The sequence below is a fragment of the Dendrobium catenatum genome, unplaced genomic scaffold (genome assembly GCF_001605985.2).
Source record: "Dendrobium catenatum unplaced genomic scaffold, ASM160598v2 fragScaff_scaffold_315, whole genome shotgun sequence".
NCBI classification, from domain to species: domain Eukaryota; kingdom Viridiplantae; phylum Streptophyta; class Magnoliopsida; order Asparagales; family Orchidaceae; genus Dendrobium; species Dendrobium catenatum.
Window position 1 is genome coordinate 1,509,854 of NW_021318777.1, and position 15,777 is coordinate 1,525,630.

The following is a 15,777-nucleotide window of genomic DNA, read 5'->3' on the forward strand; positions in this document are numbered from 1 at the left end:
CCCCCCCTCCCTACATCATAATCTTCTGTTGACGTTTCTTGCTTTAAAATATGTTTGATGTTAAATTATTAAATTTAAAATATGCTTTAATTTTGTCTTTCTTCTTTTATTCTTAACCATGGTTGGATCTTTAGGTTCTTGGAAGGGACAACGTTGCTGCTGGCCTTTGTTGTATTCAACTATTCATGAATTCTTCTTCTCAGGAGGAGGCAGTGAGGCATTTGGAACATGCAAAAGTAAGAATATTTGAAGCATAAATATTATATAATGCATCTTTGAATGATTTTGTTTTCTAGTTGTTGGGTACAAAAGCTACAGTAGCTAAATCCATATGTGGCATTTTGTTGGATAAGTCTTTTGCACCCATCTTATTTTGGTATTTCCTCTTATTGTTACTTGTCTCTCCTGCAACTTTGATCTTAATCGCACATGTGAAATGACTAATCTACTTGATGCATCAACATTCATAATTTTAATCTCAGTATAATGTCTCAAAACAAAAGTATTATTCTCATAATATCAACCCATTTTTGTGTTTGTCCCAAATTCTTTGTTGAATTTATATATTTAAGTGCCTGATGGTCAAAATAAAAAACAAATTCTTTACGTAGTAAATAATATAATCGAAGATCAAAGTGTTTTGTTTTTTGCTTCATAAAGTTGTCCATCTTAAAAAGAATACCTTTGCTTAGTTTCGTTCAATTTCTTGCTAGATTATCTAATAAGACGCCCTTCTTTACTTAAAACTCCTCCCATATCCATACTTAAAAGAAAGAAAGCTATTTTGAGCGCTTTATCAAAATCTGTCAATTTAAACAAATGTATGTTTGTAAGCCTTTCTTTAATATTTTTATAATATGATGAACAAATATCTAGGAATATAAAGTTGTTTTTTTATGATAACTTATTATTTACTCTCTTATTTACAACAACTTTAGCATCCCTAAATTTTAAATCCTAAACCCTTTTAAGTGAAACAGTATTACTTCTTATAACTTTTAAATAAATGTTTCATTAAAGCATTTATATAATCATTTATTTCTTCATCAAATTCATGTATACCATTTCCTTCATTAAACTTAACTTTTTTTTTTTTCTTTTCACGTTAATATGTAAAGTCTTACTTAACATTCCTTTACGTGCTGACTAGTCTGATGACGTTTGTGTAGGGGCAATGTACTTTACTTTCCTTTGTAGCAATGGTTAAGTTTAATTTATTAATAATATTTTGTTGAGTTTGACTATTTTGATGATAAACAATTTTTTGATTATTTTTAGAAGCTCTAACTAGCCTTAAATTTTATTGTTTGCTTAAAATCTAATTAAATTTGAAAAACATGCTTAATTGATGGTATCATATGTGGTTGTCATTTTAATTTTAATAAAAGGCTTTTGATCTGGAGAGTAGAGGTATTAGATTTTACTTATGTTAAGAAAGGTAGGGGTAGACCTAAAAAGACTTGGTTAGAAAATATTAGGAATGACCTTTCTTTATTAGATTTAAATGAGAATTTGACTTTTAATAGGACACAATGGAGAAAAAGAATTCATGTAGCCGACCCCACGTAGTGGGATAAAGGCTTGATGATGATGATGATGATGATGATGATGAAAAGGCTTTTGATCTAGATCTAACCGTAGGAAGTGATTTTTTAGGATTATCCACTGTTTAAGAATGCTTCAGTAGTTTCTCAAAAATTTTCGTGTATTCCATAACAATTTTAATCCTTTTTTTAATGCATTAAATTCATCAAGAAATTGATTATATTATGATAATAGATAGTATTTTTTTTCTATGTAATCCTTTCATTTCACTCAACCATGTATTTTAGCTTGCCCAATTAATTTTGTCATTGCTAATCCTACTTTATGTTCATTTTACTCTATTAAAAAATCATACATATCCATAGCCCGTTTGGACAAATTCATTGGATATCTCCCATCAAATGTAATTACTTCAAGTTTTATTTCTTAATTTTATCATCAATTAAATCATACATTTGACGTTTATCATTGTCATAGGTTTTATTCATTATTCATAGATCCTACAAGTTCTATTTTGATTATTTCCGCCTTCATGAATTTATTTTCTTCTGCTAACCCTCAAATATACATGATTATTAAAAGGACTAAAATAAGCTTCTTGTTCATGAGATTAAGAATAATAGATTTTTGATTTCTTTCTTTGCTTAGAATGATAACTTTAATCATTTTATTTTATTTATGTAAAAATTCATTTAATTGTTTTTTTGAGTTTTCAAAATTTGATCCCTTTTTTGTGTTTTAAATGAAAAAAAAAAACGTAAAATAGGCCCCAAAGTATTTTTGTGTGTGGCTAATCTAGTCTTAGAATATCACGTTTCTCTAACTTAGCACCTCGACTATACAAAACTGAATCAAATGATCACTTATGTTTCAATTGTAACATAAAATTGATCAAATTAGTCCCAAAGGAACTGTTTTGGATCAATTTTGTTTAGTCTAGGGATTAAATTGGAGAAACATGACTCTCTCAGGCTAAATTATCCATATAAGAAAATTAGGGAGTTATTTTGAAGTTTACTCTTTTTAATAAATAACTCTGATGTTGGTCTTTACTTTTTGTTGACATTTGGATACCAATATAAGCTCCTAAGGCCCTAGTTTAGTTTATATTTTAACACAACATTAAGCTCTGATATTTAAAGGATTAATTTCATGATTATTCGATAAGTTTTATGTTGGTTGTCGACTACCTATGCAACCCTCCACTTTCCTCTTCCAGGACTTTGGACTTGATAACGGCAGTGATATTCTTTCTTTATTAGATTTAAATTAGAATTAAATGAGAATTTGACTTTTAACAGGACACAATGACGAAAAAGGATTCATGTAGCCGACCCACGTAGTGGGACAAAGGCTTGATCTTGTTGTTGTATCAAGCTCTGATATGTAAATTTCTATGGTCTGGAACTTGTAATGCAAATATATCATGCAAAGTAGTTCTTGATTATATAGAAATATATGTTATGCTTATTTTATGGACGATTTTTTTCATGAGTTGTAAACAATGTAGTGTAACTAATGCAAACATTTAATTACTGCTAAAGGTGATGAATATAATTAAAAAAATTACTTTCTAGCTTAGAAATTTGTTCTAATGAATTCAAACCATAATAATGATGAGTCACAAAAATCACATTACAATATTTTGCATGTAAATGAAGCCAAATGTGCAACAAATCTAAAATTACTCTAATCCCACTGTCATGCATTCGCTGTTTAAAGGAAAGAAGAGAAGCGGAAGTTAATAAATAGAATACATGAGAAGCCTCTCTTTTGAACAAAATACTATCTTTCCTGGAGTGCTTCAAGTCTTGCATTTGATTAAGGAATGAAGTTTTAATTGAGAAAAGAAAACTTTCATATCCACAAAATTAAATTTAATTCAAGCGATAATTTTATTCCATGCCTCAGAACACCATTCTTTGTAGGTTTTTGCAATAAATAAGATAGATAGGAGGAAGATATTTAGTTGTAAAAATCTAGTCATAAGACCAAAAATTGATGCAACACAAACCTTATCCTTTTTTTTTAACCTTATCCTTTTCTTTTGATATCAATAAACCTTGAGATTCACATCGATTCATAAGTTGAGAATTTTCTTCTTGTTTAAGGATAATAAGTGTCTGGTGGAATGTTGATTAGATAAATCAAATATGGTGAAGTTCAGGAAATATAGAATTGGCTCCCTACAGAAATGGCTTAAAAAAGATTTAATCCTGATCTGACACTATAGACTCAGTTATGCTATGCAAAAGGACCACCTTTCTAATGAAAGCGGTTGCCACTGACACCGCGGTGTATGGATGACATAGGAGAAATGATATGAGCGTATTTGCTCAATCTTTCAAACCTCCACCAGAATTACTGTGAATACATTTGACTTAGGTTGTCCCTCAATGAAGTCCATACTTAGCTCTTCCCACACCTGATGTAGACAAAGGGGGAGTCAACTCATGTCCAAAATAAATCAATTTTGGCTTTCCTTGAGTTTACAAGCTCAATCAAATTGAGCTGAAATTTTAGCTCATTTACGAGTTGGTCTTTAGTTCACTTATTGAACTAAGGGTTAGCTTATTATTAGCTAACATTTTAGTTCATAGTTATCTTTTAATTAATGTACTTTTATTATAGTTTTTAATGTCTTCATTTAAGTTGTCTCTTGGTTTTCCAAAAGGGCTTTTGGAATCCCAAGAAAGTTGTTTTATTTTCCTATGCTTTGGCTCCTTGGCTTCCACTGTGGGCTGCTCTTTTCTGTGCCATGGCTCCTTGGATTTCTGGCCGGCTGCTGGTTTTGTTTTGTCTTTTGGTATTCCCCTTTCATACCTATAAATATGAGGGGTTATGTATTGTTTTAAGAAGTGAATGATATGTTATTTTTGGAAAAGCTATAACCTGCGGGTTTGCTTGGAAAAGCTTGCGAGCTTTGTCCACCTTCTTTCTCATTTCCTCCGGAAATCTTGCGAGCTCTTTCCAACCTTCATCTTGGCTTCTAACCTCTTTCGTCTCTTCGCAAGTGCCACTCCATCTGTATCATTTTTCTCTAAGTGAAGCAAGTTTAGGGTGTCTTTAATTTCGATTTGAGTTTGAAAGTCGTTTAATTTCAATTTGTTGTTGTAATTTTGTTCTTAAATTTCTAAGTCTTAGTTTAATTTGAAATGTAAAAGTTTGTTCGTCTCTTTTGACGATCTTGTAGTATCGTGTGCCCGTCGTTTCTGTGGGCGGAGGTCCTCGGGTGCTCCCATCCCCCGTAGATTTTTGCTCGCATCAACACCTCAGGTAAAAGGCTATAAAAGACCACTTGGAGTCATAGCTTAGTATTTGTGTCTCTGGCATATTACACAACTGACTACCATCTTCTCCGCATCCTTCTTTATGCCTCCCAGTACAACTATGTTTCCAGTCCATGATTTCTTTTCGATTCCCAAATATTCCCAATAGCTATGTCATGAAACTCCTGCAACAAGGGATATGTGGTGATGTCCTTGAAAGCACAAACCGTCCCTGGCATAGGAACTTCTTGCCCACCAAGGAATAACCAGGATGTCTATCCTTATTTTACAGTAAATTTCCTTTGATTTTTTGTGGTTTTTCATCCTGCTATCTCTCTTGCTTCAACACCTTCAAATCCACCAACATGGGAACTGATAGAGCCATAACCTAGGGATCTTCACTAAGAGAGAGCATCTGCTGCTTTATTTTATAACCCTAGCTTGTATTGGATCTCAAAGTCATACCCCAACAATTTGGTAAGCCATTGTTGACGCTCCTTTGTCACCATTCTCTGCTCTAACAAGAACGTGAAGCTCCTCTGATCGGTCCTGATTATGAAGTGCCGCCCCAACAAATAATGTCTCCATTTTTGAATTGCTAACACAATCACCATTAGTTCCATTTCATATACTTATTTCAGTCTTGCCCTAAAAAAGCTATGGGCCTCTACTCTTGCATGGGAAGTGCTCCCAACCCATAGCATGATGCATCACTTTTCACCACAAATGGCAGGTTGAGATCTAGTAGTGCTAATACAGGGACACTAGTCATGGATTTCTTTAGCTTTTGAAATGCTTGAGTGGCTGCCTCCCCCCATTTAAAATTGTCAGTATTCAACTGCTTTGTCAACGAATAGGCTACAGAGCTGTATCCTTTCACAAACTTTCTGTAATATCCTATGAGTCCGAAGAACATCTTAAGCTCGTAAGGTTTTTGGGCACTTGTCACTCCATTTCCTCTATCTTCGTTGGATCTGCTAACACCCCGGCTTGAAATACTATATGTCCTAAGTATTCATGTGCAAATGTGCACTTCTTCAAGTTGGCATATAGTTGGTGCTCCTTTTGAGTTCCCAACATCATTCCTAAGTGCTCCAAGTACTCCTCCGGCTTTTTATAGATAAGGATATCATTAAAGAATACCAAAACAAACCTTTGAAGATAATGCTTGAAGTGATTCGAAAGTGGCAGGGGCGTTAGTGAGGTCAAAAGGCATCACCAAGAACTCATAGTGACCCTCATGAGTTCTGAAAGCCGTCTTGTGGGTGTCTTCTGGTCTCATTCTTATTTGGTGATATTCAAACTTCAAATAGATCTTTGAGAACACTATCGAGCCATGCAAATCATCTAGTAACTCATCAATGATCAATATGAGAAACTTGTCCGGTGTAGTTTCCTTGTTCAAGACACGATAGTCTACACAAAATCTCCAACTGACATCATTCTTTTTCACCAGCAACATGGGACTTGAAAAAGGGCTCACACTTGGCTTGATGATCTTGTCTTCAAGCATCTTTCAAATCAACCTCTCAATCTCATCCTTCTGGACCTATGGGTAGCGGTATTATCAGACATTAATGGGAGTGACTCCTTCCTTCAGAATAATAGCGTGCTTGTGCTCCTATGGAGGATGAAATTCTTAGGGAGGTAGGTTAGAATACCTCACTGAATTGTTGGAGAAGCGGATGAACTACTTCTAGAATACTCTCTATCTCCCGAGCGTCTCCTCCCTCCAAGCTTTGGAGCTCCATCAAGAATCTCAATCCTTTACCCTGTATAGCACGCACTATTGTTTTCAAGGAAATCATTGCTTTGGATAAACTAGAGTATCCCGTAATTTCCAGATTTATCTCCTTCACCTGGATCTCCATAGCTAAAGCCTTCCAGTCCACCTTTGTTTCCCCCAAGATTTGTAGCCACTACATATCCAAGATCAGATCAGACATCCCAATTCTAGTGGAAGAAAATCCTCTCCGATGTGAATTCCTTGTAACTCCACTAATCCCTAACTGATACCCCTACTCTTCTCTATCTTCCCTATGCCCATCTTCACCCCAAAGCATCCCATGTCTACCAGCTTTAATCCAAGCCTATCAACCATCTGATTGGATATGAAATTGTGGGTAGCCCCACTATCCATCAAAATTGCCTCCGCTTCCTCTCCTACTGTCCCCTCATCTTCGTAGTGTGTTGGGGTGAGTCCCACTACAAAATTCAATGAAACCTCCACCACCTCCAAGTGTAAGGGCTTCTCTTCCTCTATCACTTCTCCTGCTATCTCTACTCCTCCCATCTCCTTCTCATCACTAACAAAAAAGACATGCATGGTGCGATTTTTACACCTATGAATCGGTGAAACATCTTGTCGCACCTAAAACATTGCCCCTTAGATCATTTTTCTTGCAGCTTCATATCAGTTAGTTGTTTAAAGTTTCCTCCCGGTCGAGCTCTGAAACCTGTCTCCTTTGGAGCTTCCCTTTTACCCGATATTGCCGGCACCGTAGGTGCAAGGAAGGTGGCCCTCATGTGTTTTTTTTTTTGAAGAAATGCAAATTGCATTAAAAGAAGAAAACCTAATACAATCTAGAAAGCAAAAGCAAACCCTTTAAAACTATCATAATGGATATGCGATTTACTAAATTCCATTTTAGATCCATTGGGGTGATGGGGATACCAAATATTAAAACAACCTAAGAGGTTGGTTAGTATTCCAGCTTTCCCAAAAGATGGAAAATGAAACCTAGTGAAAATCCCATATTTTATTGTAATGGTTTTAAAAAGGTGTAAGATGCCTATAAGCAAAACAAGTAAAAGAAAACTAGTTACAAGAAAAATGAAAAAAACTTCTAAACCAGCTATCCAAACATCTTCCTGACCCTCATCAATCTTAGGGTCCAACAAGTTCCAAACAGCCTCTTCACAAGCTAAGTCATATAAACTGAAAATCGCCATCACATCCATCATACTGGCAAGAACAACACCAGTGATAATCCAATGTAAAGCCATAACATCGATAACCACCTCAAGAAGCCAATAACAGGCCTCATCCATGTCAAAGCCAACCAAACTGATAATCATAACCATTTTCATCACATAGACAAGAGAGAAACCAAAAAACTTCAAGTCCTTTAAATCTTTAATCAAAAAGACTTGATCTTCAAAGAACAACTGAAAAGCAATAGACCAAACAACCACCTCGTCATTATCGACATCAACCAACAACCACCTCAACAAAGTCGATCCACGGCCAGAAGCTCCAATAGGCCAAGAGACAATCTCAAACAAACCATGATCCTCATGGATCAAAGAAATAATAATGGCAATACCAAAAACCTCCTTCCAAATATAGTCCCAAAAACTATCCAACATAAGGATACTCACTTCACTAACCTCGGCTTTATCTGAGCATCCACTCTAAAACGTAAGAATGGCCTCAAAACCAATAACAAGTTCCTTCAGAAAAAGTGTATCCAAATCTCCAAGAATCTTGAAGAAAAAATAAAAAAAAAACCTGCTCAAAAGATCTTTAAACAGATCCGTCCCAACCAACATTTCATTCCTCAGTTGAAAAATTTTTAATCCAAAAATCTCCAAGTAACAGCCGAATCCACCTCATGAAAATCCCAGTTTCAATCATCAAAAACCAGGAAATACCATATCCAAGAACTAAATCAATGTTATTAAGAAGTCCAGACAAAATTAAACGACAATTTCCAAAAAACTTCTCAGGGCTTTTCAAAGCCAAACAACCATTCAAGAAGTCATCTCCAATCAAGAATTTAGCCTCTGAATAAAAATCACAGACAAAATCAGAAGCCGATGTAAAGAGAACCGAAATCTGGCTAAGATTCATCAAACCCATCTTGGAATCCATCATATCTCTACCCCGATTCTTCAAAGACCCTCCGTCGGCCAATCCAGGCCGACGGAGAACCATTGAATTCCACGGATTCTGCCAAAATCGCGAAGATATTTTCGTCGCTCTTCGTCGCTCAAGAATCGCCTGGCTCTTCATCGGCCATCCAGTCCTTCATGTGGTTAGAAACTCTAAAACTGCCTCCTTTGTTACTTCTCTTAAGTGAGTTCTTGTCCTCTATCAATTGGGCTAACTTCATATGTTCTCTCAAGTTACGAGATCTTGCTACTTGCACAATAGCTCCCAGCTCTGGTTTGAGTCCATTCATGAAATTACTTTTTAACATCTCCTCTAATAGTCTATCTAAATGTCATGACAGAAGCTCAAATCTCTCACGGTACTCCAACCTCATTCCCACCTTTGTCAAAGCAAAGAACTGCTCATAATAGTCTTCCTCCTGCTTGGTTTTAAAACGCTCCAATAAACGGTCCTTGAACTCCTCCCATGAACGGATCAAGTACCTCCTTTCCCTCCATTGGTAACATGCCAATGCCTTCCCCTCGAGACATAGAGCCACCACTATAAGCATTTCCCCTTCTGTCAACCCGTTCATTGCAAAATATCTCTCCACTCTATAGATTTACTCATGCTCATCATCACCTTCAAACACTAGCTTTTTCAGCTTCCTGACCTTCAAATCTCCCCGCCCCAATTTACCCTTCCGACTCCCATGAATCCTATGAAGTGAGCATTGGGGTCTCTCCATGGTTCCCTCTCCTCCCTTCTCCTTTCATATCCCTATCTTCCTTCAAATTCAGTCTGCTTGTTCTCTTCTTCCCATTCCCTCCTACCTCCATATTCCATATCCATCCCCCTTCTTAATAGAGGCTCAAAGTAGGGTATTCTCTCCTCTCCTAAAATTTTCACCTCTCCATCTCCCCTTGGCATGTCATTTCCCTGATTCCCCCTTGCTTCCGGTAGAGCCGCTTTAATTTGAAATTCCAACATCTGCTTCATCATCTCCTCTAGATTCCTAAACCTTTCCTTCCATTGCAAAAAAACATTCATTCAATGACTACGCATTAGTTCGCAGCTGCCTTATTCCCCTTCCAACTTTTCTTTCATTGCCTTAACTCTTCTCCCGGGCATCGGTCCCAAAAATTTTATCTGATACCAATTTAATATGATTTGGGGATCGAATCAGAAAGAAATCAACACCAAAGAACAAAAAACAACTAGGTATGTAAGAACAACACTAATAAATCCGAATAACATTCTTCAATCAAAGAAACATAAGATACAATTGATTCACTATTTGAGAGGTGAATCGGATGTCCCCCATTTTACATATGAAAACTACTCTAGAAAATTCTTCACATAATTCCCCCACATACAAACTTTTCCCCATAAAATCAGGCCTAATCTCCCATAAATGCGTCTTACATTTCCTTCAATAATCTTCCCTTAATCCTTCTCCTCCTATAGGTTTGAAATGGGGTGTTGGGACCCACAAAACAGGAGCCTTTCAGCTCCTGGACTTTTGCCGAGTGAAGGGGGTAGGGGTCAGGTGTGGAACGAAGGGGGGCGGGGTCAGGTGTGGCAGGAAGGGGGCGAGCGCTGCATTGGTTTTTTTATGAAGTAGTCATTTCAGCATGCTAGGATGGATCCCCATGTGGTGAATTTGGAGATGGTGTTGTGCTGATTTTTCCATTTAAGGTGCAGATGGGGAACAAATTCCCCAAAGGACAGGCCCCTGGCCTCCACTGGAAACACCTTAAGCAGATGCTCCAAACTAAAAGTACTAATGCTGCCCTAATTATGAACCCAACTACTTAAATATCAGAATGCCCTCAATCTACCCGCCAAGGAAATTCTACAACACTATAGGCTTTTTGGCAACATTCCTGGATCCTAGAACAAAACTTTCTTATGCAAACCCAGATTTAGCACGTCACAATGCTTCCAAATGAGTATTTGGAACAATATCTCTCCCTGAGAAATGCTCTGGTAATACTGACTTTATTCAAACGGACTGAATCTGAAAATATTAGCAAGCATATATGATGGGGACATCAGATAATGGAAGGTTTACCAGAGACGTGGTCGCCGATCTACGGCCACGATCGCCGATCTACGGCCACGATCGATTCATTATATTTTTGATTATGTCATGTATTGTTTTATTTTCATGTATGTAGTTTGTTTGTTTTATTTCATGTCATTTATTTCCCGTTGTACTATTCTAGTGAAGGGGTGTCGTACGTAAGCCCCGAGGGCCTTTTAGTTTTTATTTCTTGAGTCTCTTGTATTAGGCTATTTATAGCCCACTGTTCTATTTTCTGAGTAATGAATGATTTTGAGAAAGTTTTTTCACTCTTGTGTTTGAGAGCATTTGAGAGTTCTTGGAGAGAACTTTGGAGAGATTCCTAGGAGAGGGAGATCAGATCACCCACCAACCTTGGAGACGGCCGGGTTCGTGGTTTTCTCTTTTGTCTTTCATCTTTCCCACTCCCACCTCCTTATTCGTCTTCGCCACATCCAATCCCACCTCCAAATTCCGACCAACATCACACCCTAACCATGCTCTACAATTTCTTTCCCCCATAGGCCATCGAACACCCTCACCCCGCACCTCCTTGCCGCTGGCCTCCTCCCCACTTTCCCTTCTCCTTTGGTTTCCTAATTAGGTTCGGACTAATTGGGATAATTTTGAAATTCAAATTCACTTAAATTTGAATTCAAAATCTTTCCTAATTTAGTTATTCTATTTTAGGAAAGTGCCTAATTTAAATCTAATTTTGAATTTTAAATTCATGAGAATTTAAATTAAAAGTTTCCTAAATCCCAAAACCTAAATTAAGAAGTCATAATTACTTCATTAATTGCCCCTTTGACCATGCATGCCGCCGGCCCCCCCTAGCCTTTCCTCATTAAATCCTTTTCAAATTACTTCCTAATCCCAACTCCCCACTTAGAAAATAATTACTAATCCATAATTCCCTCCTTGGCCAAATTTTCCCAAAGCCCACAATTCCTAATTATTTCCTAAATCAAATATTTAAGTTAGGAAATAATTCCCCCCATCCCTCTTGATACCGCTGGCCCCCTCTCTCCCTAGCCACCCCTCTCTCTCTCTCTCTCTCCAATTTCCTCTCTCCCCATCAACTCTCCACCTTTACAAAAATCTGAAACTTATTTTAGATTTTCGCCTTGTCTCTCTTTCCTCTCCACTTGCAAGAGAAACTTCTTTCTCTTCAGCAACATTCAAAGAACACTATCAAGACGAAAGGAGATTCTTCCCTAGCTCCTATGAATGGCGGATCCAGAAATTGAATACGGCTTAACCTGGGACGAGGACGGCTTCATTGATATTCTTCAGTTAACCTTCTTTGACGTTAATACAAGGATCGATCACACCGTCGAAGACTACTTAGAGCACATTCTGGGCACCCTAGTTGAAGCAATCAACGAACATTTCGAAGGCGAGTGGAGGATCTCCACTGCTACTTGACGAGGGGTTCTCTTCTCACCTTTCAATACTGTTCTTGAATCTAACTCTCTTGCACTTGATTGTAGTCACGAAGGACGACTCCTACTGCTCATGCTAAGCTTAGTAAACATAGGGTTTGATTGCACCTTTATGCTTATTAATTTTCGTTGTTAGATTAGGGATTGTATTGATACTACTATTCGGCATAAAGTGATTTACTAATTTATTTTGAAAGTTTTACAACTCTATGGATATGTGATTTAGCCTAAGCGGGTGTGACCCCTTTCTTGTTTATTCATTATTTTAAAATGCTATTGGTTATTTCACTGTTATTCTAATCAAGAGTTGTGCAAATTCCTATATAATTGGTTGCATTCATACATAGTCCTGCATCATCTGCTATTAGAGCATGGTATGCTCTTGCATGTTTTAGGATTCCTGGTAGTTTCCTTTTCTGTATGTTATCTTTGCAATGTTGTCATTTAGAAGACTGTTAGGTTGCTGCCCTATTAGTTTTTACTACCATTTTGCATCACATCATTGTGTTTTACTCATATTATATGCTGCCCGTTACATCCTAGTCTTGTTAAGTGTCTCGTAGTAATTTCCAATGGACCCGAAACAACTAGGAAGAACCTTAGATTTGTTGGTAGGTCAAATGAACAACATTAGCCAGCAACGTAAGGAAAACGAAGCGGATCTAGCTGAGCTTTATAGGAACACCACTGAGAGATTTGATACACTTGAGCGAGCTAGAGACCACCCTACTCCCTACACCCCACCTAGACCACCTTCTATGTATGGGGATGAAGCCTACCCATATGAAAGGCAACATCGTGCCAATCATCGAGCTCCGTACCACGGGCATGACCAACGTCATGATCCAGATTTGGATGATAGCACCATGCCAATCATAGCACCTTACCACGGACATGACCCACATCATGATTCAGTTGCATCACCTATGAAAAATATCAAGGTTGATGCTCCTACCTGTGATGACACCCTCAATCCCCAGCTCTTTCTGGACTAGGTCAAAGGTATGGACAGTTTCTTTAAGTGGTATGACATCTCTGAGGCTAGGAAGATCAGTTTTGCAGAGATGAAGCTCACGGGTAGGGCAAGCCAGTTCTGGGCCAACTTAGAGTCTTAGGGAAGCTAGGAATGATTACCCCATTGTTGATTGACCATCCATGAAGCGGGAAATCAAGCAGAAGTACTTGCCTTTGTCCTACTTCCCCCGACTATTGGACAGGTGGAATAGGCTGACTCAAGGCAACAAACCAGTGAAGGAGTACATCGCTTCTTTTGATGACTTCTTGATTCGCTGCAAAGGGGAGACCTCTACCACCCCCGCGCAGATCTTGTCTATGTTTCGTACTGGGTTGCGAGAGAATCTTCGCAATGAGTTGTTTGCCCGGATCGTCACTACACTGGAGAATGCCTACAACTTAGTGCTTGATCTAGAGGAGACCCGTTCACAGCACCCGAATCGTTCACATGACTCTAGACTCTCCTACACATCAGCTGGTAGTTCCACCCCCACACACTTCTGCTATCCGACCCACTCCTGGGAACACGACCTGACCACCCACGGGTTCCACTGCACCTAGATCTGACTTCAGAAGCAAACCTCCCACCTCGGATACCCCTCGGTCCAGTCCCGGGACCAAATGCTTTTGATGCCAGGGGCATGGGCATATCGCTTCTCAGTGCTCCAGTCCGTATAAAGTCTTGATCATCTAGGAGATTACTGATCTTGTGCCCGAGTTTGTTCAAATCCACTAGGTCGAGGAAGAAGGCGAATACTTCGAGGAGGATGACAACACTGCGGTCCTCCATTGCCTTCATAAATTGGATACCTCTCCCATCTACGTGGTGAGATGTGCGCTATCCCACTTGACAGCCACGGATGACTGGTGTAGGACTTCGATTTTTCACACTACACCAAGATCAAAGACAAGAATTGTAAAGTCATCGTGGATAGCGGTAGCTGCATAAATGTTGTTTCCTCCAACATGGTATCCCAATTAGGTCTGTCTGCCATTCCTCACCCCAACCCGTATAAGGTAGCGTGGGTCAACTCCCCTGCCTTGGAGGTGAAAGAGCGAAGCCACGTACCCATCTCCTTTGCCACCTATAAGGAAAATGTCTGGTGCGATGTGTTGACGATGAATGTTGGACAAATCTTGTTAGGTCGTCCCTGGATCTATAATAACGATGTCCACATTTTTGGGCGTTCAAACACCTGCGTGTTCGAACATGTGGGCAAAAAGATTAAGCTTTTGCCATCGCAGCCCTGGGTTACGGATGACACGAAATCCAACCCAGTCAAATCTAAGAAAGGAGCGAACCTTATCACCGCCAAGGTTCTAACTGCTGAGATTGCTCAAGGTGCTCCTCTTTACGCCATAGTAGGCTGTGAGATTCCCATCGAATCTGACGAGCCCATTCCTCAGGAAGTGCAGTCTATTTTGGGGAAGCATGCTGATGTCTTTCCCGATGATATTCCAGATAAGTTACCACCTCTTAGAGACATTCAGCATGCCATAGACTTCGTCCCTGGAGCCTTCCTCCCGAACCTGCCACACTATCGCATGAACCCCACGGAACATGCCGAACTTAAGAAGCAGGTTGACGAGTTACTACAACGAGGTTTCATTAAGGAGAGTTTGAGTCCCTGCGTGATGTCGGCCCTTCTCACCCCAAAGGACGGATCTTGGAGACTGTGTGTTGATAGCCGTGCTATCAACAATATCACCGTCAAATATCGATTCCCTATTTCGAGGCTGGATGATATGCTTGATATGATGATGGGTGCCACACTATTCTCCAAAATTGATCTCAAAAGTGGGTACCACCAGATCCGGATTCGACATGGATATGAGTTGAAAACTGCCTTCAAGACCAAGGATGGTCGCTTCGAGTGGTTAGTCATGCCTTTTGGGCTAAGTAATGCCCCTAGTACCTTCATGAGGATCATAACTCAAGTGTTGCGCCCATTCATGGGAAAGTTTGTCGTCGTCGTCTACTTTGACGACATTCTTATCTACAGTCAGTCGATTAGTCAGCACTTAGGCCACTTGAGGCAAGTTTGTAAGGCCTTAAGGAAGGAGCAACTGTATGCCAATCCGAAGAAATGTACCTTTCTTGTAGATCACGTCATTTTCCTGAGCTTTATCGTTTCAACCCAAGGGGTTTCCGTAGACCCTGAGAAGGTGAGGGCCATTATGGAGTGGCCTATCCCTCAAAACATCCGGGAAGTCCGTAGGTTCCACGGATTAGCCACCTTCTATAGGAGATTCATTCGAAACTTTAGCACCATCGTATCTCCTATCACTGATTATTTAAAGAAGGATGATTTCCACTGGACCCCGGTCGCCACCTGAGCTTTTGATGAGATCAAACAAAAGATGGTGGAAGCCCCAGTGATGCGATTTCCTGATTTCTCCAAAGTCTTCGAAGTGACTTGCGATGCTTCGGGGGTCGGAATTGGAGTCCTGTCCCAGAAAGGTTACCCGGTGGCTTACTTCAGTGAAAAGCTAAATGATATTCGGCAGCGTTACTTCACGTATGACAGAGTTCTACGCCGTGATCCAATCTCTTCGATATTGGCG

The 15,777-nt window shown here is 39.1% G+C and overlaps 1 protein-coding gene across 5 annotated transcripts in view; it reads left to right on the top strand.

The window, feature by feature from the left end:
- Window positions 1-15,777, top strand: part of LOC110102932 — a 206,637-nt gene that overhangs the window by 121,772 nt on the left and 69,088 nt on the right. For all 5 annotated transcript variants that reach the window (XM_028693545.1, XM_028693546.1, XM_028693544.1 and 2 more), the window contains one exon: window positions 135-236. In XM_028693545.1, coding sequence (XP_028549378.1) covers window positions 135-236 — 102 coding nt within the window. The remainder of the gene's footprint in view (window positions 1-134; window positions 237-15,777) is intronic.